At 36.2% G+C, this 27946-nt stretch overlaps 2 protein-coding genes across 27 annotated transcripts in view; one reads left to right on the top strand and one right to left on the bottom strand.

The window, feature by feature from the left end:
- Positions 1-27946, bottom strand: part of Adgrl3 (adhesion G protein-coupled receptor L3) — a 734954-nt gene that overhangs the window by 619770 nt on the left and 87238 nt on the right. The window lies entirely within an intron of this gene.
- Positions 12952-13320, top strand: LOC142832360 (large ribosomal subunit protein eL27-like). The gene has a single exon (XM_075942796.1). The coding sequence runs from the start codon at positions 12952-12954 to the stop codon at positions 13318-13320; it is 369 nt and encodes a 122-aa protein (XP_075798911.1).

Below are 27946 nucleotides of genomic sequence, written 5' to 3' on the forward strand. Positions count from 1 at the left end.
AGAATCCCTTTCTAATCTGTATCTCACTTCAAATTTTATTTCTTAATAGTATCTACCTAGCCCTCACTCTCAAGTCAAGTGACACATACATAATCTAAATTATTTTAAACATGGGTATCACTCTCTGGAATAAGTCTTAGTAAATTATATAGTAAAGCATTATCATTGTATTATTACCCAAATGTATTTCATTACCCTACCCACTGATCTTTTGATAAGAGTCTATTCAAGCACTCCCTACATTATCTGTTTAATTAAGCTGAGAGTAATTATTCAAGTCAGATAGTATTGTTTTTCTACCTTCTTTAATGTCATTCTAATGTTTTCAAGTTTTATGAATATAACTATATGCAATAATCCAAGTAAGATGATTTGAAAGCACATCAATCTCAAAACCATAAAATACCTTGCATCAATTTCATTTATTTATTAATGAAACATGTATGTAAACTATGATGACCTAGAATCTTCCAGCCCACAACCTCAGACTCCCATGTGCTGTGATTGCAGATATGCAGTATTTTATCTCTGATATGTGAGGTTTTTACTTGTTTGTTCTGCAGGGTGAATAACTACAGCAAACACAATGTTGCTGACCCCCACACAGCCTTCTCTTCTCCACATACTGACAGTACTTTCTCTGAGTTCTTTGCAGAGGTCTGCGTGAGGTTGCTGCAATCGAACTGCCACTGCTCTGCAAAGCTGGGAGTCTAGGTGTGAGCCCCAACAGCCAGCTTCAAATCTAAGAGCTGTAGGAAAGACTCACTCTCCAATACAATCATGGTCTTCTGGCTCTTTATCAATGTGGAAGCCTCCAAGAACCATATGTTCCACAAGGAAGAATAATACAATTAATCTTTGTCTACAAATCATCATTTCTTTAGAGAAAACAGCCAAGAAAATTACCCAGTACAAGTACAGGGAAGACACAAACTTTAGAATGAAAAAAAAAAATCCTGTATTTATCAGCACACAATGGCCTGAAGTACCCTGAATACATTAGAAATATAAAAGTTATGGTTTGTATCTTATCAGTATTGTTCATAAATGTTGCTGGCAGAACTAAATGTTTCCAATTGACGGTAACTGATCTAGAAAGAAAGAGATAATTAGAAAGATACAGAAAGAGATAATTTAATGAATGATGCTACAACGGCTAGATATCTACAAGGAGAAACATATCATCTAGACAAGGTCTGCTATCTCTCACCATTTTTTTAAAAAAAAATTCTTAATTAATTTTTTTTCCAGACAGTATATTCCAATCTTGCTTTCTTATTCCTCATCTCCTCCCAGGTCCCTCCACTTCAGCAAAAATCCAACTCGACTCTTTCTTTCTCTCTTCCTTTAGGAAAGAAGTAGTCAAATACAAACAAACAAAAGCAAAACCAGAATTTTAAAAACAACAAGCAAACAACAATAACAAACTAAATCAAGAAGAAGGGCCAGAAAGTAGATTTAGTTTAAACAAGAATAAATTTGACATGAATTAGGACAACCTTGACTAAGATCTGTATAGCCTATTTATTGTTTCTTTATCAAAGGAATAAAACACATCTCAGATGCTGAGTATATATCTGAGACAATGGCCTGATTAAAAATATACGCATTTCCTCTCTCCAAGTTTATTTTTATAATATGCCGAGCATATTTAGAAAAATTAAATTTATAGGGTCCAGAAGCACATGGAGTAAGGAGATTCAATTCCATTATAGTCCTCTGAAATGAGACCAGGAACAAAAGCAAATGAAAATTTCATGTATACAAAAACTAAGCTTTGAGACGATGATAAAGGGTTTCCTAGAAAGTCATAAATAAAAGGTGTGGGTTCATAGTTTCCCAATCTCTTAGGGGGAAAAAAAAGCAAAAAGGAGTTAAGATTTAATTTGAATTTGTCCTTTCATTACCCATGTGATTACCTAAATTAAATAATCTTTACAAATAATCTCTTTTAAGAGTAGGATACAATTCTGTATCCCGAGACCACTTGAACACAGCCAGGAATAAGCCAGATCCCTGGTAAAATTTGGAAGATTAGTATTGCTTATTGTTTTTGACAGAAATAAAATATGTTCTGCTTTTAGTGGGTGCCTCAGGCTTTGGCTTGCTTATTTGTATTGTTTGAGAGTATCACTATGCGGTCCTGAAAAGCACAGAAGCTGGTGTAGACCAGGCTGGCCTTGTACATGCTGTGATGATGCTGTTTCTGCCTTTCAAGGGCTGCCGTTGTAGATGGCAGCAACAACGTCCATCTCCGATTTACTTCTAAGCATGTTTCTTAGTTACTTTCAGCTATCAACTTGATACAGTTTAGGAGAACTCAAATGTGAAATTGCGAAGGTGGGATTGGCCTGTCAGTGTAGCTCTGAGGCATTGTCTTCATTGCTAGTCCATGTAGGAGTGCCCAACTCATTGTGTGGGGATACAGTTCCCTGGGGCAGCTGGGCCTGGGCTCTATAAGAAAGCTAGTAATCACGAGGCTGTGAGAAACTGAGAAGCAGAGATTCTCCGCAGCCTCTGCTTCAAGTCCCTGCTCTGAACTGAGTGTCTGCTCTGACTGCCTTTAATGACAGACTGTGACCTTGAAGTAGAAACCGAAATAAACCTTTTCCTTCCACAAGCTGTTTTTAATCAGTGTTTTTATCACAACAAAGGGATGTAACTAAACATCCCTTGTATCTAAGTCAGGAAAAAACAAAACAGTCAGAAGTCAATAGTGTGGACAGCCTGACTTCTCTACTCAAGAACCATCATTTAATAATTGATCTTGTAACGTTGAATCACATTGAGTTGGTTTGGTTTAATTCTTTCACTATTGGCTTTACAAAGACTTAAATGTTTCTACTTTTGTAAGTGCTCTCATAATCTGCCCATGATCTCAGAAAATGGGCAGCAAGAAAGCATATCTGGAAAATTTTATTAACTTTGCTGTGGTTTTTATGAAATTCAGCAAGCAGAAGACCTTTTAATCATCTATTACATGTACGCTATTTAAATGTTGAAGGGTGCATATGCAGACATCTTTTGGGCAGTTCAAACTATGTTCTAAGTGCCAAACATTCCAAACTTACATATGCCCATACGAATGCACCCTGTGTGTATGTGTGTGTGTGCACGTGCATGTGTTCGTAATATATGTATGTGTGTGTGTGTGTGTGTGTGTGTGTATATATATATATATATATATATATATATATATATATATACTTGCAACAGAGAAAAATAGGTGGATTAACATAATTCCTTCTTTCCTCAATATCCTTGGCAGGAAACACCCCCCCCCCCACCGGTACAAAAGCTGTTCCATCTGTCATTCTACTGCAAGCACAGTTCGTTTCTTGGAAAGATGATTTATGGGACAGCCAAGCCTACCTTTCATTAAAAAAAATATTGTGGAGATTACTCATGAAATCTCTCGTGAGATCACTGGTGGAATTACAGAATGTCTAATACTCTGAACCCAAGGGTTACCAGCATTTTCTCTTCCCATTCCCTCAATTTTTCCAATGAATGACTGAGGTTCATGGTCTTATGTGAAGTCACTGCTCTACTCCACATGATTTATCAAGAAAGGTATTTTCTTGAGAACCCAATTCTAGGTGTGACAAATGATTATTGCTAATGAACAATAGGTAAATGTTTTGGTTGAAGTACCTGTCTGGTTAGTGATTCTGCATAGGCAAAGAGCAGATGATTTGTTGGGAACACTACAGTGGTAACTGCTGCTTTCTAATATACCGATTGTGTCATAGGAGGGAAGAGATAAACAGTTACGTGCTTAAAAAGATGTCCCCAAATCTTCCTTGGGTTTCATGGTTAGATATTTTGCACCAATCAGGGCACACTGCCATCTTTTAATACAGTGCGTTCGAATCTATTTAAATAACACAACTGGCAGATTCCTTTCTTCCTAACATTCTCACTCATCTCGAAAGTCAATCAAAAATAAAAAAAAATACTTAAACCTTTATTATTTTCCTTATTAATAATAATATATTTTTAGTATCTTTGTATTTTCTTGAGAGTCATTTAATTTGACTGACTAGTCTTGCCTCAACATGAAAAGCCAAATGCACTCAAAGAATTCTGCAAATGAATGACAAAGTAGCACTGTATCTTTTCATAGGCCTGGCTGTTTAAAGACAACAATAAGTGGAGGAGTTAGCTCTGCTGGGTGCGCTCTCCGAGTCCTCTCACTGCCAGCTGTCTTTTGAAAGGTTGGTAAATCTTTAGAATTCTTTTTTTCCAGTAGAGGTTCTACATTCTCATTTTAATAATTTCTATTTTATCTTTCCATTAATTTCTCATCCTAAATAGTTCCCATTCTTAATAATATACAGGCTCTGCAGGATTTATTTTTGTAACTGACTGTTACTTCACTAATGGTTTGATTTTCCTCTGAATTTCAGATGCCATTAGCTGTCAAATTCAATTAACATATTAGTAATAAGCTGGGGATGACAAACAGGTTAAGAATAATAATCACACCTCAAAGCAGCCCTCAGAACACTGACTTAGGAAGACAAAACCATGTTTCTTTAACTCAAACAGATCTTTCAAGTGTAAGAAAGAATGAGCAAGTCACTAGAGCAAGCCTTGCTGCTGAATTCTCCAGGCTTTCCCTCCCAGATGAGCGCATGAGACCATTTTAGGAGTATGTAGTTGGAAATTACATTTTCAGATAACCTACATTTTCTAAACCAATTTTAACAATTCTTTTAAAAAAATGCCGGTTTGATTGTAATTCCTCAAATGTTTCAGGAAGGAAAAGGGAGAGCGCAAAAAAAAAAAGTATTTTCACAATTCATCCTCCAACCAAATGGACAAGACTGGCTGTCAATTATCCAACGATCAGATCCAGGACACTGTGCTAGGTACCATCACTGTACCTCAAATTGGTTTTCTGCTAAAAGTTAAATTACATTTTACACACACAGACGCCTTTATTCACAATGCTTTTGTGTTTTAAAAACATGTTTCTGCTCATTAATTGACAGTTACAATTCACGAGCATATTTGTCACAGAAAGTGCGACACATAAAGGATAGTTTCCTTTGAAGATAAATTGCTGACTTTGAAGCAGTAGAATATAATAACCAAATAAGACCTGAAAACTATCATTAATGCTAAGGATCCCTGATTTATATTCCATCCACGTGCCTCACTTGATATGTACATTTGGGCAAGGCATTTATGGCTTGTCTTTCTTCTCTAACATGTAAATTAGCGATAGAAATATAACCTCAACCTCATGGTTTGGATTCGAGGTTGGCGGATCATAGCATATGATGTTAAGCAACTAAAGAGTCACCCAAACATTTTCTGAATTCTTAAAGCCTTGTAGCAGTACATTTTCTTCATTAGCAATTTTCAGAAACATGTCTCTAGGCTCACAGTAATAGAAAAATAACCTGGAATACCGCGAGTATGGCTGTAAATTTCCCCTTAGCACCTAATTAGTTGACATCGAGCATGGCACCTCTATGCATTAATATGAGCTGGAGCTTTTGCGTGGAGAGCTACTACATTAAAAACAGAATTTTTGTACAAGAAATTCAATAATGGACCTAAAGTATTATACATGCCATATGCAGTCAATAAGTATATTATTCCTTTCCTTCGTTCTTTGCCTAAAATAGAAGTGAATTTTTATTTGGCTATATAGTAGGAGAATGTTAATGGTATCAGTAGTCCTTGGGCTCCATTTATTGTAAAGACCTCCTTTTTGATTCATAAATTATAAATAGTATTAGTGAGAATCTGGGGAACAAGTGAAAAAGGAGAGAAGCAGAGAGTTTGGGGGGTGATCGGGAATTTCTAAGCTTTTTTTTCCCACCTATTTATTTATTTATTATGTGTACAGTGTTCTGTTTGTTTGTTTATTTTGTTTTATTTTGTTTTTCGAGAGAGGGTTTCTCTGTAGCTTTGGAGCCTGTCCTGGAACTAGCTCTTGTAGACCAGGCTGGCCTCGAATTCACAGAGATCTGCCTACCTCTGCCTCCTGAGTGCTGGGATTAAAAGCATGCACCACCACTGCCCTGCCAGGCAGTACATTTCTATATGAACCAAGAATTATTAAACAATTACAGAAAACCATCAAATTTAGTTACATCGTGGATTGACTGAGAACGGTCCCCATGTACTCAGATGTTTGAATACTTGGTCCACAGGTGGTGCTGTTAGAAGTTTTAAGAGCTTTGGCCTTGCTCGTGGAAGTATGGTACTAGTCTGGGCCTGGAGCTTTTAAAGCCACACCCCACTCCTGCTTCGTTTTCTACGTCCCTGCTTGTAGTTCACGATGTGAGCCTTCAGCACGCTACTCCAGCAGCCCGCCAGTTCCCCACATCATAGACTCTCAGTCCTCTAAAATGACATGCCCAAACATACCTCCCTTCTCTACGTTGTTCAGATTTTTATTTTTAAACACAGCAACAAAAAAGTAACTAATACAGTTACTAATATATTTTTGGTTTTTTGAGATATGGTTTATCTGTAGTTTTGGAGCCTGTCTTGCAACTACTCTTGTAGCTCAAATTGGCCTCGAGCTCACAGAGATCTGCCTGCCTCTGCCTCCCGAGTGCTGAGATTAAAGGTGTGCACCACCACTGCCCGGCCTACTAATATTTTTTATTTTAAAATTATTTTTAATTTTTATCTCAAATTTTTTTATTGAAAATGATTTTTTAATGCAATATATTTTGATTATGGTTTCCTCATTCCCCAAATCTTTCAAAATCCTTCTCATCTCTGCTCTCATTCAAATCCATACCGTGTCTATATACTGACATTTTTAAGCTGGGAAACTGCATGAAAATCTAGATATTGTGGTTCAGTTTAAAACTCACAATATCTACTAGGAGTGAACCCACATTTTCTCAAAATAAAAATTTATTACTGAGGCCAAATATAAGCCCCTTCCTCTTGAAAGGCATGGGTCCTGCCAACTTTTAACACAAACCTCACTAACTCTTCTATCCATCTACAGAAACATATACAATAGAGCCATTTACTTAAACTTGAACATCCTTTAGAAGGGTAGAAGAAGTCATATAGTTTATAACAATATGCCTTTATCATATAAAACATTAACTAAAAGGATATCATCTTGCAACCTAAACCTAATCCAAAATTCTTTTCTCAAGGAAGATAGTCACTAATAAAGTATGGTAACAATAGCACGGAAAGTTAACATGAAACCATTAAAAAATGTCTGCAAAATCTTCTTTTTTGATAAATTAAGTGACCTGAATTATTTCAGCAAATACCTAAGGTAAATGGTGGATAACAAACCGTTAGTTGTTGATTTTTAATTAAACAATACTGCCTGCCAATTTTAGGCTTTAAGCATGACACAGAGTGCTGCATCCTTGCTCACATTTTGAGTAACGGCATTCAAAGCCCAAGCATGGTAAAGCAGGCACGAGGACTGGTTCCCTTACTGGAATGTCAGGTGCCCTTCACAGGATGCTTTAGACGGACAGAACTTTCTATCAATGGTCCATAATGTCACTAAGCATTCACAGTATTAATCACAACTCACTCACTTCATAGATACAACTCGAGGGAAAATACAATGAAGATTCTGAAAGGTGCAGGCACAAGGAATAAGAGACATGAGCATAGAAAAGGGCCAGCGAATTGGAATTAAAAAACAAAAACAAAACAAAAAGAATTAATGTATTATTAAAATGGGACACGTTACAAAACACAAAATCCTCAGGCATAGTACTAAACAATACCTTTTAAAAGACCAAAAAAAAAAAAAAAAAGAGGATATGGATCCCTCCACTACCTGTTGCCCTTCAGGTGTCTGTTATTTAGCAGTGTTACTTAAGTGGGGAAGATGGGAATACTTAATAAGTGTACCCAATAATATAAACAAACAAGTTGGAAGCCTCATTGCCTGAAGTACACAGGGACATTCATCTCAAACACTACTGTGGGTGTTCCCTTGAGAACCACACAACTATTGGATAAAAATCAACCACCACTTCACTACGAAATGAGAAACAAGATCAACTCAATTACCTGAAGGGAAAACCCATGCATACAAGGAGTCCTAGTCCAGAAGAGCTAGCCAGCAGGGTTGTTATTGCACACATATTCTACAGTGATCACCAGATGCTACACAATCAACATTGTATCACTCGTTTACCTGGAGTGTCTGTCACATCTGTGCACAGCAGTCACAGCTGTACCTAAGCCAGACAATGAATGTGTTCACTCTTGGAAAAACAAGGCATCTTGCATAGTCTCCTCTTATAGAACACAGTCCATGGGAACGGGGCAAGGATTTTGGAGTCATAGTTAAATGTGTATCTTTACATTGTAGCCAAGCAAGGTTCAATGCATGTTTATTTCCTTTGAATACACCCTTAATGTAACCACTCGTGTTTCAGAAATACAATGGGAAGACCATTTATATAATTCACACTACTAAGAACACATAAAAACACTTATTTAAAAACAAAACTCAAAAGAAATCTTTGCTAACCTAAAAGAGAACTCACTTTTCACACACTTTAAATGTCACTTGAAAAATAAAATAAGTAAATAAATAATCAAGCACTCTTTCTAATAAAAATATATGACTCCAAACAATTAAGAAATAGCATATTGAAGCATACGACAGTTTCTTTACAGATGTTTAAGTCACATCTATTCCTGGGTTTATAAAAAGCCCCACAGGTGTGGGACTCCTTAATACTATACTTGCCAGGGAAGAGGGGTACAGATATGAGTAAATCAAAGCTTATCAGTAACACCTTGAACTTTCAACACTTACGTAGGATTTTTCTTGGTCCAGGAAAACATTCTAAGCAGGTAGTATTCATTCCATCATTAGTGCCTATCTCAACCTAGGAAGATGTAGGGGCTCTGTTACCAGATCACAGGGATTCTACAGGAAGAAGATGATACCAGACTTTCTATGGAGGCATTCCAACCCCCCACCTCTGAAGCAGGACTACTGAAGAAGCAAATGATGTCAAGCCTCTGTCTCTCTCTCTGTCTCTCTCTCTCTCTCTCTTCTCTCTCTCTCTCTCTCTCTCTCTCTCTCTCTCTCTCTCTCTCTCTCTCATACACATACACACATGATGCAAAGGAGATGTGTTAATTTTGTAACAACAAAGCACAACTCTGGTCATCATACTTGTTGATATTTGTACTCATTGATTCACTAATGTTCCAGTATATGAGATAAATATTATGTTTAATCATACACTGTTACTTTTGAAGTTTCATTTATTGTTGTAAACCTACGTATCTTGAAGTGACAAAGGCTTCCTACTTGTGATTGCAGTGAAGCCTTGCGTTATTTCAGGAAAGCCCTCACGAACAGAGTAAGTGTACAGTTTTCTAGAATGGCTGTGTTAAGCATGACATCATCAGCCGCTCAAATTCTAGCAGTTTTTTTTTAATCAAATTACTTTATAGTTGTGTCTTGTGATCTAATGATTGAGTCAGAATTTTGTTTTATGTGTACTTTTCAATCATTAGCAATATGTATAATGATACATGATGCTGGAATTGTTTGAATGTAAACAACCAAGCCTTCAAAGGATTATACATAAAATAAAGTTCATTTAAGGAACTGAAAGCTCAATTCCACAAACTTTCCAACTTTTAATTTAAAAATTTGTCTCTTTGGACAAAAGGAATTGCCATCAATTTTGGAGGAGCCAAGTTCAACACTTGAACCCCCAAGGTTGAAGGAGAGGACACTCTCTCACTAGATGTCCTCTTATTTTCATGTGTACTATGATGCATGGGACACACATGTGTGGGCACACACACACAAAATTATACAGTAAATATGTCAATAATGAATAAACTATTTTTTAAAAAATGAGAAAAAGTCTAACATCTGATTATCAGTTAAAAGCATTGGACGCCCGCCACATGAAGTCTCCATTAGTAGACTATGTATCACCATTTTAGGCTCTATGCAAATTCTTTCCTCCAATCTGTGACCTGTGACACAGGACCTTCACTCACCTCCCATCCCTCTGCTTCATATTCTTACCCTATTATTTCTTATCTTCTTTCTGTCAATAAAAGTCAAGATTCAGTTACTCAAGGACACAATGATTTCATGGAACCTGTTTTTGAACATAAGCTTACATCCTTTTTTTCCCCTTTGAGTTCATGTTTTCATTAATATCACATATTTATCATTATCTTTTGCTTCTATGATGTGTTTTGAGACCAGAGATGATGATATCATATTTACATTATAATCCAGAAATCACATGGGAAATTATCTCCTGGGAAAATTTAATATATGCATAACAGATACCTCCAAATAATTTCTAGCCATTAATTCTTGGCTTTGCCAAATTTGATTGGTAAGGTATTGATATTGATTGGTAAGATCTAGACATTGGTTCTTTGGGGATGGTGATTTCTAAAGCCCAATAATAAGTGTCTAAAATATTGGTCATTAAATATTTGTTGAACTATTTCTGTACTCCAAATATTAATAGTCATTCTATGATTATGGTTTCAGAGCTGTCTTCCTCAGAACAACTGATATTTGTTCTTACGGTATTCAAGGAAATACTCTTATCACAACGGAAGAGTTGGCTTTTTTGCCACCAGGAGAATGAATGGAGGCAAGCACCGGGGAAAGATAACTGCTAGCCCTTTTGTGGGAGGTAGGAAATTTTGACACCAATGAGGATGGCTGGAAGTGTATTTAAAATATTGACACAGGATTGGCAGCTGCTCCCATTCTGCCTGAAAGGTTTACTACTGGCAGGGATTCCCAGCAGCTGCTTCTTGGAAATGGGAGAAAACATTTGGACAGTTAGGATAGCCTGATTTCCCCCCTTAAAATCTGTTTGGCAAAACTTCCTGGCACTTAATAGAATCCTGTAAAAAAAAAAAAAGATTCTTCACGTCTTCACGTCTCATTGTAAAACTTATATTGCCAGTATAGATACTATGTTCAGAATCTGTAATTTACACAATTTTCTTATTGCTGGATAATTTCTCTTGGTTTAGATTGTACAAATCGAGACTGAATTACAAGGTAATATTAGTATTTTTAATAAAATGATTCTTCATAAAGAAACTTTCTGTTTGAAGAGATGATAATTATTTTTCTGGGGGAGCATTTTAACAGGAAGATGAGCTTATAACAGAGACAGTGCTCCTCCACCACACTGATAAGTTCAAAATCTTCATTATGAAATCAATTTAACTACACTGGGACTTTTGAGAATGCATTCTTAAGCATTAGTGACATTTACAGGCATAGTTCAAGCCTCTTAACTTAGCCCTGTGAGCGTCATATGGCATAAACCAGCACAAACCATCTCCTCCACTCATGACCTCTGTGTAAGATTGTAAGATAACCACTACCCAGGGACATGTCATTTGTATACTCAACTTTTATAATAATTTTCTGAGCATTTCCTTTCCTTAATAGGTGTTCCCCTCTGACTTTAACTGCTTTTTCTCATTCACTTGCAAGTAAGACATGGCCTCTGTAGTGCTACCCCGTATCTGAGGCAGAGCAATCTAAAAGATATTGATTTATGATGGCTATGTAATTTACACACTCTGCAATTTTCCTGTATGATTTATTCAAAAAATAGATTGTACATTAAGCTTGGCATTCATTATCCAAGCCTGTTCCAGTTTCGTATTAAACCTGTATCACATTTGTTGAAAGATTTATGCATTTCAAGTATATGTAATTGTTTGGCAGATTTTAATGTATTTGAAAAATGCAAGTAATGCTTTAGAAATATTTGTGCTAAAACACTGGATGAAAGCCATTAACATTAGATACTTGAAGTTACATGAAGATATACACTGGTGTTAAATATATATGTGTGTGCATATACATATGTAATATATAATACACATACGTGAGAAACACAGTGAACATGAATTTTAATAGTCACATTTCAAGAAAATAAATATAATCAAAATTACAAGAACTACCCATTAATAATAAGTGTGATTTTATAGCATTTATCAGTCTCTAAAAATACTCACTCTTTAGCACGGTATGACTGCTTTCCTACCAAAAAATAAAAATCCCAATATCTGATGATAAAAAGACAATACATGAATACTTTACAGATAAGAATAATGGGTAGCCTTAATTATTCTGCCATAAAAATCTCATTTTCACAGTAATTTTTGAAGAAATTTCCTCTAGTGCTTTGAAATTGCTAATGAAGTATGAAGTTTTAATTACTGAGTTTTGCCAATAATTGAGGAGATATAAGCCATTACTTTCTAAGTGTTACCTAGATTCTTTCAATAACTGCTAGATAGAAAGATGCATAAATGATGGGCAGTTAGATAGATAAATAGATAGATGCATAGATGATAGATAAACCATACATAGATATATGGACAATAGTAGATGTTTATTGATGTTAAAAAAGTTGTCAAGTCACCAAAGAAAACTACATTTTCCATATAACCCAAACAGAATTAAAATTTGTATTAATTGTTCATTTGTCAGGCTGATACAGATTCTGGGAAGAAAAACTAGTAAAAAACAAAAATAAAGGAGCAAAAAAGTCAAGTGATAGGCAGAGGTGGCAACACGCTGAGGGTAGACGCCACCAATTCCATTGGTGACATAAAATACACTGCCAGCAAACTAATCATGGGGTTAGCACTGTATCTCATTAGCTTTATTTCAGAATAAGAATTAAAGTCATCGAGTATGCTGACAGGACCATAGGCCTTCACCTAAGACATTAATAGAGCAGAGGTGGTTCAGAGACACAGAAGAGTGAGAACCTGGCATCACACAATGGAATTGCATGAACGTGAACCCACAAGAAAGCTTTACAATATCTATGTTTTGATTGTAATATACAACAGTGTACTCTAGAATGATGGAACTGAAACATCTTCAAGGAGAGAAAGGAGCGGCAGTGGCCTCCTTTCCTTACTGCTGGGAACTGGCTGCTTGCTTTCAAAATGGGCAAGTTCATGAAGCCCAGGAAAGTGGTGCTGGTCCTGGCTGGATGCTACTCCGGACCCAAAGCAGTCATCGTGAAGGACGATGATGATGCCACCTCAGGCCGCCCTTACAGCCATGTCCTGCTGGCTGGAATTGACCACTATCCCCAAAAAGTGACAGCTGCCATGGGCAAGAAGAAAATCACCAAGAGATCCAAGATCAAGTCCTTTGTGAAGGTTTATAACACCAACCACCTGATGCCCACAAGGAACTCTGCGGACATCCCCCTGGACAAAACTGATGTCTTTAGGGACACAGCCCTGAAACACAAGCCAAGGTCAAGTTTGAGGCAGAACAAATGGTTTTTCCAGAAGCTTCACTTTTAAGTATATTTTTGTTTACAACATTAAAACTTTAAAAATAACAAACAAACAAAAAGAGAAAGAAAACACAATGAACAGATTTCTTCAAGAAAAGTGGCACAAGACGATCCACAAACTTAGAAAATTATGTTCTATTGTACTCACAGTTATATCATATCATTAAAAAACTAAGTGTGCTTATTATCTTGAATATACAAAAGTAAAATTCTTATTACCTCTGTGCACTAATAGTCTTTCATAATTTATAAAATATTCAAAGGATTGCAATTTTGATTGCATAGTTCCTAAACTACGAAAAAGGTGACATGTGATTAAATTATGGTGGCCTCTAATAAATCATTTTTAGTCGTTTACTTGGAAATGAGACCTTATATAACCTTCCCTATTATTAAAACATATCAATCGAATCAACTTAATTTTCAACTCAGATATTGCTTTTCCTACCTGCCAAAGCACATAATGGGGCTTTTACTAAATATGAGTAATTAATTTTTAACTACAGAAATAAAAGGCTCTGCAATTTGAGGACTTGATTTTCTTATTATTTTTAATGTGGAAATGGTTGCCCTGATGGTTATTATTTGGCTGAATGGATGGCAGCGAGGCTCCCTGGGCAGCTGCTGACATAATGACTGATTGTGTGCAGCACCGAGAATGGGAATGATAAATTTTGAAAGGCTCTGGAATTTGTGAATAACAAAAGTAGCTATAGTTTCTAAAATCTAACCATTTGTTCTCAGCAACAAAAGAAGGCTCAAAAGCTTTTGTTTAATGAAATGACTCAAAAACAGGATACAGATGAATTAAGGGTTATCTCTACAAGCAGAGTTGAGCGAGCAGCTTGTGTGCCCAAGTGGGAGGATCACGAATGTAGACTGGTTAACAGGGAATAAATGCCATTAATCTGATCTTAGCTCCTTTCAACACTATTATATTCTCACGGCACCAATATCTTCATTTTTGAAAGCAACAGAAAATTTTAAGTAACTTCTGCCTAGACAGTTTCATCATTATTTTGAAATATTCCATTATCAAAATATTATATTAATGAATTTATGCCAAAAACTACTGGAAATAATTTTGAAAAGTAGTTACAATCTCTGACTGCAATGTACACAAGTTGCATAGTGTTAAGGGACCGATTCTTCTGATATCTCACTTTCCTTTTATATAAAGTGGTTATTTTTAAGACTGAAGTGTTAGGTAAGTAAGATAGCAGGCTAGCATGCTGGACAAAGCGCTCCAAGAACGGCCAGTGACAGCTGTAGGTGTGAGAGGACAGCAGCAGTTGTACCCTTACCATTCAGAGGAATCCTAAGTAACCCTCACGCTGGCAATGAAGGAGTGTGGTATCAACTAAAGAACTATAAAAACTGATGAGAACCTAAGAGTTCTGTCTCAGTTAAAAGCCCTCCTTCTATTATCTTTACTCTGTCACCTTAATGAAAGGACAATGACTCAAAAAAAAAAAAAAAAAAGAAAAGAAAAGAAAAAGAAAACCCAGCAAGATAAATGAAATGCTTGGTAGTAGGAATCGGAACTGTTTACATTCAGGATAAAAACCTTAAAACTGAAGTAAAATTTTACCATTGCCATTAGTAAACTTAATTTCCTAGAGTTTCAGTTGTTCCTATAGTTGCCCTAAGTTTGTATAGTAGTCCAACTTTCAACTCCTTAATGAATGGCTGTACATAGCAGGAACCAAGTTTTGCATATGCACTGTATTTTTTCTCATGCATTATAATATGATTATGACAGTTGTATGAATCAATTAGTTCTGATTATCTGTATTGTAATGAATATTAGGGAAATGTGATCTATCTCAAATATCTTGTACCAACTTATCCTTCTTTTGCGATGATATGATACAATGTCTACACAAGATGGAATCAGGAGTTACACAGTAAAGTGGTAAAGAGTCAGACTGTTATTGAATTAAGAGGAGGTATCATCTGCGCGGAGATCATGGAGCAAGAAGATGCTGGCAGCTAGACATCAAAAGCAGACAACATCAGTAATGGGAATCATACTTGGAGCAGCCTCAACCAATGAAAGTCTTATTTCCAAAGTCTTTTGGAAGAACATTGGGTCAAAGTTTGTTTTTCTTTAGACCTCATTGAAGTGTCGTTAAGGAGGTTATAATCCTGATCCACTGATCAAGTCCATTAAGAAAAATCTGCTTCTTGCTAAGAGATTACAATTTCTGGTCTGGGTAGAGACCTCATATTCCATCTGGACCAAACCCATCACTGAGGTATCATGCCTAGGAAGATGGCCTCAATTTAAGTTATGCCAAGGAAGCAGAATAATTATTATTTTAATGAAAAAACATACATTTCCTTCTCTAGATTCCCACCCTATAAGCTACTGTGAAGTTTTTATAAGGTTAATTGGGTCTGTCCACCCTTCTGTGTATGCCCTGGTTTGGCAAGGGAAAACTTGCTGTTTCTGTTTTCTTTTTATTTTCTAGGGATGCTAACCAAAACCTAGCATGCTTTGTCTGACACTTCAGGCTACCTAACTCTTTCTCTAAAGCCCTGTTGCTTGCCATTTGGCTGCTTGTCTTTCAAGTGTTTGACCTTTCTGCCTGTGTAACTCAAATGGCTTTGCTTTTTCCTTCACACTCCTCCAGGTAGCTGCTGAGATTTATAGCTTGCACGTTCTTTTCTTAAATGCTAATAAAATTGTCTTTTATGTTCCATTTGAATCTCTTCTTAAATTTCTTTATTAAATGTACTGAGAACCTCAAAAGATGACCCAGAGTTGCCTGGTATCATATGATGATCACAATGGGACACTAAAATTTCTGGGAACATAGGTAATTTTAATTCTGAATGAGATCCAAGGACCATACTCCTAATCTAGCCCTTTAACATCTGTACAATTAGACATACGTCTACAAGCTGAGCATGGTGGCACACACCTATAATTGTAGCACTCAGGAGGTTGAGGCTGAAGAATTTTGAGCTCCAGGTCAGCCGAGTTACATAGTACACCAGGAAAAAAAGAAAAAAGGGAGGGAGGGAGGGAGGGTGGAAGGAAGGAAGGAAGAGAGGGAAGGAGGGAGGGAAGGAGGAAGGGAGGGAAGAAGGGAGAAAGGAGGAAGGGAGGGAGGGGCGAAGGAAGGAAGGAAGGAAGGAAGGAAGGAAGGAAGGAAGGAAGGAAAGAAGGATGGAAGGAAGGAAGGGAAGGACAGAAATAAGCCAGTTAGGCATGGAGGCAGGCTGGTTTCATTGGGCTAGTGAATTTCAGTTTCTTCACCATTTTCTTTATCTTTAGATGATTTATAAAATTCTGCCAATGATCTGCAACATATTCTTCCATTTGTTCCACACGCAAATCTTTCTCCACCTTTTGCTACTACATGAGTGTTTATCCCCACTTCCTTATAAAACATCAGAGAACATCCAAAACTATCCATCACTTTACCTCTTAAGTTTGTTCAGCGAGCATTTACAGTTTATGGTTTTAATTTACCCATTGCTGCTTTGCTGGATGCTACCACCTCAGCAGTAGCAAATGATTTCCAGGACCACCTTCTGTCCAGACTCAGAATATGCCAGTTGCCTACTCACTACATTTGAACACCAGGTGTCTGTGACACGAACATTCTGAGTCATGTCCCCAATGAAGAGGCTAAAACTATGAGGTTGTGTTTTTATTTTCCAGAGTAATCAGATTGCCATCAGTAATAGCCAGGTAAATGATCTACTAATAATAGGAATTTGAATTCAAATTCCTCCACTTTCAATTATTCTCTTAGTTCAGATAAACCATTCCCCAAACAGGATGACCGCCACCCTACTTTGTCATCATGTTACCTGAACACAGGCAAAGAATTGCTTTTTTTTTCTTTTTTTGTTTTATTTTTTAGTGTGTGAGACTGTGCATTAACATATGCCTGACTTTCTCTTATGTTCTCATAAGCTAACACACACTACCTGGGTTAAACATGCCTTCTGTGTTTACGTCCTGCTACCTGCTTTTTACTTAGTGGATACAGACTTCTGTGATGTGGGAGTGTCATATATCAATCTGTTGATTTCATTGGCTAAGCAATAAAGAAACTGCTAGGCACATTGGATAGGCCCACCCTTAGGTGGGTGGAGTAAACAGAACAGAATGCCGGGAGGAAGAGGAAGTGAGGTCAGACTCCACAGCTCTCCTCTCCAGAGCAGAAGCTTCAGAGAGATGCCATGCTACCTGCTCCAGGGAAGACGCACGCTATGAAGCTCTGACCCAGGATGGACATAGGCTAGAATCTTCCTGGTAAGCGCACCTAGGGGCGCTACACAGATGATTAGAAATGGGCTAAATTAATATGCGAGAGTTAGCCTAGAAGAGGCTAGGTAGAAATGGGCCAGAGCAGTGTTTAAATGAATACAGTGTCTGTGTAATTATTTTGGGGCATAAGCTAGCCGGGCAGGTGGCTGGGGTATTGGGGACGCAGCCCCGCCGCTCCTTATTACTACACTTCTGTAAGGCATCTTCTTCCATGACGGCTCAGTTCCAATGCAGTTAAAGTCTTGCTCTGGTCATAACCTTTGGTCTCAATCAGATTCTACTTGTATGTCATTTATTTATAGGTTCTTTATTAAGAGACTCAGCCTCTGCAGTAAATTTTACATTTTTCTGTTGCAGCTCATTCCTGAACCAGTTGAACTATCTCTTCCTTGCTGTAGTGACTTGATAGCACTGGTTTGAGGGTATCCTGCATAAAGTCTTCATGAAGACGCAATGTTTTCTTGAACATTGAGTAGACACGTGTCCAGTTCAGCTCTTTAATTAAAAAAGTTAATGCCTTTTCCAATGAATTAACCACTACTACCACACACTATGGGGTCAACTTTTGCTACTGGAGGTGAGAGCACAAAAATACCAAACCTTTCACATATATCTTCCTCCACAGTTTCTCTTGGAGATTCTTTTCACACACCTTTGCAGCTTCAGTAAGCACTTTTCATTCCTCATCAAGCCTAAAGCATTCAGCATCTTTACTGTAAGAAAACATTTTATGGCTTCTCTTTAACATGCCCAAAGTGTAAGCGTGTTCATAATTGGGACATCACTAGGTCAAATGAACTAGAGTAGAAGCACTACAAACCGCCACCCTTGTTAGATCACCTAGGAGGCTGAGCTTCCTAACTGGCTGGGATCATATTTTGCATGGATATGCAGAGCAGAGGGATGAATCGGTTGTTAGGTGAGACAGAGCATACACCTACCTTATATTACCCAAAATAGCATACAACTTAAAATTCATGAGTTAAGCTGCAGAGATAACTGCTCTTCTAAGGGACCCACATGCAGGTCACAGTAACCACTTCGGGTGACTCACGGCTGCCTATAAATCTCCTTCTGATCACCAGCATACAGTGGAAGACACAGACACACATAGATACTAGTGAATAAAAATAAAAATAATCTTAAAACGATTTAAAATATATGAATTTTCATTCTTATTTTCAGAACATGGCTGATTTCAGGAAGATGAAGAAAAAAACCAATATTTAAAATATATGAATTGAAAAAAAAATCCAATGATTTTTTTTTCATGGAGAATGAAAACCCAGAGATCCTGTTTTAGCATATTTGTATTTTCAAAAACCATTTAAGAATTTTAAATATATAATTTGCTTATCTCAAGAATTTTTTATAAAACAGAATTTTATAATTTTGTAAAACAAAACACAATGACTACAGGTAAACAAAGCCTTAAAACCTGGGTTTATGGACAACAAACAAACAAACTAAGTACATACAATGAATTTTCACCCAGAAATATTTTGGGGATCTGCTCAGTAAACAATTTGAATGTAACTACTAAGAGTTCACTCTTTGAACCCAAAGTATGTAATGCTGAATAAATGCGCCATCACAATACACAATAGACCATAAGAAGCATGGAAAATTCTCACCATTTATTAAGAAAGTGTTTTTATAAATGAATGTGTTGTACACTGATCTACAGTTTCCATGTTATTTATATTGACTTAGGAGTAGGAGAGTTACACAGATATAAATTTTAAGTGGAGAGTCAAAAATAGAAATCCAAATTGTGACCACTTCTCCTTTCAAAAGGGAACACTTTATAGACATGGCTGGACGTGCTGACACAGTGTTACGTTGCTGAGTTCTAAAAATAAATGTATACAGAATTGTTCTTTACAATGATAATATATTTTAGAAATATGAGAGTCTTCATTTCTAAATTGAGTCTCAAGCAAAGCTTTTTGTTATTTACACTTTGGGAACACACTGCGTTTTGACATGAAGCAATGTTGGTTTTGTAGGAAAAGAAGACCAAGTAAATCCCCTTAATTCTAATCCAGTATCTCTCATCCTTACAGTAGACGTATTTTAAATCCTTAGGCAATTTATATATCAAAATATAAAGGAAAGCATTAACTCCCAATGCTGATCTGTACCTCATCTATCTACTGACTTCATAAATCTACTGAAAGGCACACAGGGGTATCTGAGTTCCCCCAAGCCTAGGTTTGCAGACACTACCCATGAAAAAATAAATTTGTCTTTATTTCCAACTTCAGTCTTTCAGCTAACAGGGAGATTTGCTCTGAGTGTCTCAGCCTTCTGCTTCATTTCCTGTGACTCTCAAACTGTCAGGCTCTGTTCATAGTTACCTCCACTACATCCGGCACGAGTCTCTCAACACCCAACTGACCACAGCAACGGGGGAAAAAAAAACACAACAGAACAATGCCACAGTATTGTTCAACTAGCTTTGCTTATACATCAAATCACAGAAATTTTAATTTAAAACGTAAGATCTACTGAAAGATTTAAAGATACATATACGCCAAAGACATCGCTATCAAGTCTATACTGGAATATGTATTTATCCCAAGCTCCATTAGGTAGAACATAAACAGAAAAGATAGTGCTATAGGAAGTTTGGTGAAGTATGAATGTCTTAATGTCATTTTAAAAAGGGGAATCTCTCACCTGTTTAGATATTAAAAAGAAGTTCAGTATGTTTTTGTTTTCTATATTTGGTTTTGTTTTTATTAATTATAGAATTGGGTTTGGAAACTACAAAGCAGCTTAGACTGAGATTCAGGCAGCTGTTAACATGGAACAATGGTTGCAAAATCCAAATAATAGTTGCACAGAAAAAGAAGGGAGCTGGTCCCCACTTGCATATTTAGCAGACTTTAAGATACCTGTAATAATAGGAATTCTAAATGTTATTTATGAACCACATCATTTTCCCTAGCATTAATGAAAGAAATGTCGACTGAACTTATACACAGTTGATTATCATAATATCTAATTCAGATACATTAAAATGTGGATATGCTCACCTTGGAATGGATATTTTATATGTTCCAGGGGCTGTGTATAAGCTTTTAAATTAATGCCCCATTTTATCCTTAAAATGTAAGCATTTCTTCCATCTATAAAGTGAAAGAATTGGCAAAAAGAGATACATATACCTGCTTTGGACAAGCACAACAAGGAAAGTCAAGTCTGGAATTTCACAGTAATATTGGGGCTGGGGCGATGACTCAACTAATAAAACACTTTACCCTAGCACACATATAGAGTGTGGAATAAGAGCCTGTCTATAATTCCAATGTGGAACCTGAGGTGGAGGCATAAATCCCAGACTTTGTAAACCCACAACTCTAGATTTAGACCCTTTCTCAGTATAAAATGTTGAGAGAGATGAAGGGAGAATCCAGAAAACAACCTCAAGCCTTCATACACATCATCCATGCCCCCCCATGTCAAATTAGTGAAATAAAATTAATTCCATGTTGATTGAGCCTTCATAAATGCCTACTTCTTGCTAGATAAAGATTTTTTTATCAGTATATTTGCTAGTAGGTAAGTGTGTTTAAAAGGGGGCTTATAAACATCTGGAAATACATGTACCTCTTTACTTTCATCTGCATTTTTAACAAATACACCATAATCCAGAATATTTGCTAAATAATTTCCCATCAAGAATCTAGCTCTCATGTGGAACACAGGAAAAGCACTTACTGATTATATATCCAGCATAAGTATAAACACAAAAATAATTAAATTAAAGCATAAATCTGCATAGTGACTGCCTCTAATGTTTATATATTTCCACTTAGAAGAAATATTAGTAGAAGAAATATTTTAAATACCATTTAGGGGACAAATAAATAAACATTAAAATTATCTATTCAAATTCTTTGAAATTATGGAGCTTTTAGGTTAAAATTTTTAAAAAGTTTTCTTTGACAATTATATTTCACTAAAAAGTAACTATTTGGAAGTCAGGCTTCATGCAAGTCCCTGTTAACGTGCCAAGTAAGTCTGGTTTAAAATAAAAACAAACAGAAAGGGAAATGCCCACCTATTATGCCCACTCTGGTATTTGCACCCTTCCTTTGGCAAGTTACTCCCTGGCTCTCCATATCACTATAACCAGTGCTTGAGCTGGACTTTCACTTCCTTCACTTTATGGAATATCTACCAGCTATGGAATGAGGCTCAGAGGCTCACCAGCACTGCTCGTACTTCCTGTTCAGCTACGCTCATCTGAGGCAAGTGTCTCGAGTTTGATGATTAGGTGGGCCTGAGCTTGAGGACGCCAAGAAGACGATTAACCTGATAGTCTCTAAGATCTGTCCTTACCTCATTTTGCAGGGCTTCAAACTGGACCTGCGACCTTAGGAAACTACAGGTCAGAAGATGAAGCCAAGTCCCTCAGGTATATATTTGGTTAAAATGACTCTTGTTTAGCCGGACAAGAAGGCTCGATTTGGTTTCACACAATGGTGCAATCTGAAGAAACCGGAGCTTTCTGAGAACAGGCAACAAAGGAAGCATAAAAAATACCTAAAAATCTCCACTTTCATAAGCTAGATAGCTCCTGCCTTCCAGCTACCTCATGGCTTTGGAGATTTTCTGCCTTTGACTCTAGGTCTGCAACTTTAGTATTGACAAAGAAAAGGCCCCAGGCATTCTCTTTGTCTTTTATATTATTAGCTTCAATAAAACCGTAAGCTGGCTGTGTAGTATAGTCATAAATAGACTGTATGGTAGGCAGTCTTAAAATGAGCAGTTAAAAAAAGATACAAATTATGAATATATGTGCATACCACAAAAAAGATATGCATTTTATCTTTATGCATAAAAAGATATTTACATACCTATCCTATTTGAACAATGTTCTGATTCCCAGTCAATATCTTTCATATGAGCTATAATTAATGTTACTAGTCTTACAACTATAGCTTCAAAACTTCCACTTTGCTTAATGTTACTATATTTTCTTTCATAGACATATTTAGAAGGCTTTATTAATGAAGTAAATAAACATGATCTAATTTACTTGCTTTCTTGGGGTATTTTATACTCCAACCATGATGAAAAATGAATATGTTTCTTAAAACTTAAGGCAGTTTTAATTATGAAATAATTTTAGGCTTTCCTCTCCATAAGTTAAACCGATTTTGTCAATTGCATCTCATGTTGACTTCAGTATTAATCATGTCCATATATTTTTCTACCCTATAGAAATAGTGAACTAACTTTAGAATACTGAACTAAATTTGAGCTAAAGAGTAAATACTAAAAAGCACTATCTCCTTCTTATGTAAAATACCTCAACTTAAAAAAAAAGTGATACCTTCAACAATAAAAAATGTATATCCCTAACAAGCAAAAAGTCATCATGGCCAGACAGTGGCCTTTAATCTCAGCATTTGGAAGGCAAAGGCTGGAGGATCTCTGTGAGTTTGAGGCCAGCCTGGTCTATAAGATCTAGTTCCAGGACAAGTTCCAAAGCTACAGAGAAACACTTTCTAGAAAAACAACCCCACCCCCCAAAAACTCATCATGTTATATAAAGTTATAAGCTATCTTTAAGAAATGCAGATTAAATATAACATCTTTAAAATCTTCCCCTAGTTTTAAAAATGGTCACAATATACCATTTTCATTCTAGAATATCCAATTTTATACTTCTGCTATAACTATAGTTATTTCCAAACACTTAACAGAGCAACAAATGGGTATCTTACTATGAGAAAGTATTAGTTTGCCCGTGATTAAAGTTCTGGGTCATTTACTCAACCTGTGGATGCATATTTGCTCAAATAAAATGTTAGACCTTCAAAACTAAAATAAGTATAGGAAGATTTCTTCAAAACTAAAATAAATATAGCAAAGTTCCTATCTATAAGGAATCATAAGCACATGGGTACTAATAATTTCACTTGTGACCATGGCTATTTAAAAGACAGAAGGCAAATGAATGCAACTAGAAAAAAAATCATACGTTGTGAGGTAACCCAGATCTAGAAAGATAGCTATGGAGTGTAGTCATTTATAAGTGAATACTAATTGTTAGGTAAATGATAATCAAGCTACAATCCACAGACGACTTTGGGAAGGGGAAGGTGGGTGAATTGGAGGTGGGTAGACATGGACACAGGAGCAGAAGGGATCAGGTGTGTGTGATGGGGCGTGAGTGGAGGGAGAAAGTGTGGAGAGAGGCAGCTGGAATGGGGGAGGCCTTGGAGGGGTGGTGTGAAAATCTAATGCAGTGGAAACTTCCTGAAATCTATGAGGGTGACCCTAATGTGGGCTCCTACTAATGGAGAATGCCATCCTTTGTAGTCAGACAATCTTCAGTAGTGAGTGAGGGTTGCATTTGGTGAAGGTGTTGGTGGGGTTGGATTAGAGGGGTCCCGTGGAGATCCCCAAACCCCTAGGTTTATGCTCATAGGAGGACAGAGGTTTTCTCACCTTAAACTGAGAGTGAGTCCTTATTGCTGGAGACAACATCTACACAATTATTGGATGTAGAGAGAGAACTGTTTTCCAAAGGTAGCCTTGACCCCTGCATTCTAGGCTCTTTGTTGTAAGAAGGTACACGTCAGGCTATGGGAAAAAGAAACCTGGACACCAGCCCGGCCACAAAACCCTCCACCTACAATATTGAAGAATACTTAAAAGGCACGTGAAGTTGCACCATGCTTCTTTTAGAGTAAAAGTATTCGTTCACTCTAAATAAGTACCCATTATTAGCTAGATATGGTGGTGTACACTTGAAATTCCAGAACTCGAGAGGCTAACTCCAGAGAATCTATCTGAGTTCAAGCCAGCCTGAACTAAAGAGTGAGATTCAGTATTTATGAAATGAAAAAAAATTAAGTATTTCTCCCACAAGGCTGACATAGCAAATCATAACAACTGCTAAATTTGAGAGATCTTATCATACTTTAAGAACTTGAATAATTCCATGCAAAATTCCTTAGTAGTTCTATAGAAACATCCAAAATAATGGAAGCAAAAATATGATCTGCAGATACACAGCTCCTAAATGCTGTTGAATCTAGTATAAGCTCAGACATTGTCTCCTACAGCATAACAAAAAATAGCTAATGTGCCTTTAATTTTAGTATTTGCTCAACCTTACAATAGATAATAATCAAGTTGAGAATCCCTTGTATATTAACATTTAAGTTCCCTGAAGTTTTTTAAAAAAACTGATTCAGAATTTCTTATTCTGATGGTGTAAGAGAAAAAAAAAACGAGTCATATAACTCTAAATGACTGCAGCACTATAGTATAAATTACAATATGTTGTAAAGATAATTATTGCCGTAATGTATATCCTTATAATCTACTGTATAAAATATAATAGACCAATTAAACAAAATTATTTATGTCAGTTTTAAGGTTTGGCACAATTATAAGTATCCTACTAACATAAATTGGGGAAAAGAGAAATATGGTATGAAACATAATAAGCTAAAATTTCTGCGATGTTAATATTTCTCATTGGAAAATTCACACATTTTTACAGAGTCTACGCTGAGTACATCATTCCATGGAAGATGTTCAGTAATATACATCTGAGTCTATGCAAGAAGAAAAACTCAAACATCAGCAAATGAAAGAAAGATATGGCTGCTTTCAATCAGTACAATTCCTCTTCTATGGTACACGTTGAAGTCTACAAATCTGTATAGAACAACAGTCCATAGAACCAGGCATCATTGTGTATATGTATATACAAAAGCATGCCTGCGTAATTTTCCTTAACTTTTCCATTATTTTTCAACCCTTCTGTTATCCAAGGATATGTCTTGGATAAAGAAATATCCTCAAGTAGCCAATTTTGAATAGCCAGTTCTCATCCAGGAAAGAAAATCTTACTCAAGTGCCTGTACTGTCCTAAAAATTTAGAAGAAACACTACTACTAAACCAGAAAAAGTATTTCTCAGAGAAAATTTTTCAAATAAGCCTTCGTACTTTCATGCCTCTATCATGCCTTTAACAAAACAGTGGGGGTGGTTTCTAGCCTACTTTAAGCAGTGTAGAAGCCATTATTTGGCCACAAAGATATCCTTACACTATACCTTGTAGCTCGTGCTCTCAAGAATGAAGACATCAGATGTATTTACCAACTTGTATCAGGGCAAAGCATTATTATGTGAATTAGCGCTAACCAATGGGGCATGGGCCTTTGCTGGGTAACTAAGGAACCAATCATGCACTCTGCCAAACTCTTGTCAGTGAACGATGTCACATTCGGTTCTCATACCATGATATCTGAATACAATGCTACTAGAGATTGAAAAAAAAAATTGTCCACCAAAGGCATTGACAGAATTTGGGACTTCATTAATGTAGTTGTCAAGACTACAAAGAACCCAAATTATTTTTGACATCTTTCATTAAGAAACATGTGCTCTTTTAATGAATGTCTTTGTTAACTTGCTCTTTAGTAGCACAGTTAAAAATGTTTTACAACCAGAACTATTTATTTGGTGAGATAAAAATAGTTCAGGGATAAGATGAGAGATGTTTCTGAGAGGGGAGGAAAACTTCAAATACACATAACAGAGCAATGGGTTCCTTGTAAAAACCCGTTTACCCTAGAGAGTACACAGCAAGGCACACCCCTCTTTTAGTTGAAGGAGCTCAGAATAATTTCTACCTAAGTGGACAACAGGGGTCTACCGAATTAAAGTAGCATGGTTTCTTGCGTACTAAATAAATCCACTGTGTCTAATATATTTACTTTTGGTGTGTTGTTCTTATAAAATGAGACAGGTCTACAATCTTTATAATTGCCAAAAAAATCGGAGGTTTGACATATCAAAAAGGAAAAAAGAACTTGAAATTAGAAGGAGGATATGGATGGTAAGAAAAGAGTAATGTAGAAAACAGGAAGAAAGAAAAGGAAATGGGCATAAAACTATTGAGTTTAGGCCGGTCATTGGTAATCCCAGAACTCGAAAGGCAGAGAGGTAAGTGGATCTCTGAGCATTCGAGGCCACCCTATTCTATCCAGAGCTAGTTCCAGGATAGTTAGGGCTATTACACACAGAAACCTTGTTTTGAAAAACAGAAAAAATCAAAACAACAACAACAAAAACTATTGAACTTAAAAAACAAAACAAAACCAAATAAACCAATGGATTTCCTGAATTTAAAATACGATTATTACATTATATCTAGAAATTATGGGCAAGAAGGAATTCTGAAAATTCTTGTCCCTTTCTTTTTTATGCTAGTCACAGAAAATGTTGAGAAAAAATATTTTTAAATAAATGAATGTAGTGAATTCATGAACCCCACAAAACTTCCTGAAGACAGAAGGAATCATATAAAACTGAAACTTTATGTTAGCTTTGTACCTCAATTGCTGGGTAATTACATGTAATTTGTTTGTCTTCTTGTTTCGTTTTGGTTTTTGCCTCAGTTACATAAATAACATCTAAATTTCAAACAGAAATTTTCTTTCATTTAATGAACATCCATCACTATCTTAAAATATTTCAATAATTTCTGTAAAGCAAAATTTAAAATTCATTCCTAGAAAATTTTGACGTCTGCAACACATTTTAAAATACTTTTATTAAGGGTAATAAGTTTTCATGGCAAGATGAAAATCTTTATTATTGAAAAAGCATTAAACACGTAGCTTCAAAGTCCATTATAATAGTTTCCTATGAATGGAATAAATTTGTCATTGTAAACCATGTACAATATTCTATGGTTTCTAACAGCTGAGCCAAAAAGATAAATCAAGTTTTAACTTGTTGTATTTTAAAAATGCACAATAGCCCAATGCAAGATACCATAAACAACTGACCGAAAAGATTAACTCTGGAGCAAAATAAATCAAAGTATTTTAATATATTTAATTTCCAGTTTTGTGTTTTCATGGACTCTGAGCAAACTAAACATTGTACTATAGGTCTCTGATGAATGAGCTATAGAAGATGAAGCAAGGAAGGGGAAGAGAGTAAGAGAAGGAAAGGGAGAGGGTGGGAGAGAGGGAGCCAGGGAGGGAGGGGTGAGATGGAAAAGAAGGAAGAAGAAAAGTAAAAGTCCCAGTTAACAAGAAAAGGCAAGTGACTTTTTACATTTGTTTAAATTTATTTAGTACTACACTAATAAACTCACATTCACAGAAATGCAGTAATTGTGCCACAAACAGTCTCACAGAAAAATACTGATATTTCTAACATAATGCCAGAAACACAAAAACAAACAAACAAACAAATAAACAAAAAAAAAAAACCCTGACCATTTCATCTCCAAGAACAGGAGAAAACAAACAGAATTACAAAGTTACTTTCTTATCCTGAAAACATTGGGTAATTT

The sequence above is a fragment of the Microtus pennsylvanicus genome, chromosome 12 (genome assembly GCF_037038515.1).
Source record: "Microtus pennsylvanicus isolate mMicPen1 chromosome 12, mMicPen1.hap1, whole genome shotgun sequence".
Lineage (NCBI taxonomy): Eukaryota > Metazoa > Chordata > Mammalia > Rodentia > Cricetidae > Microtus > Microtus pennsylvanicus.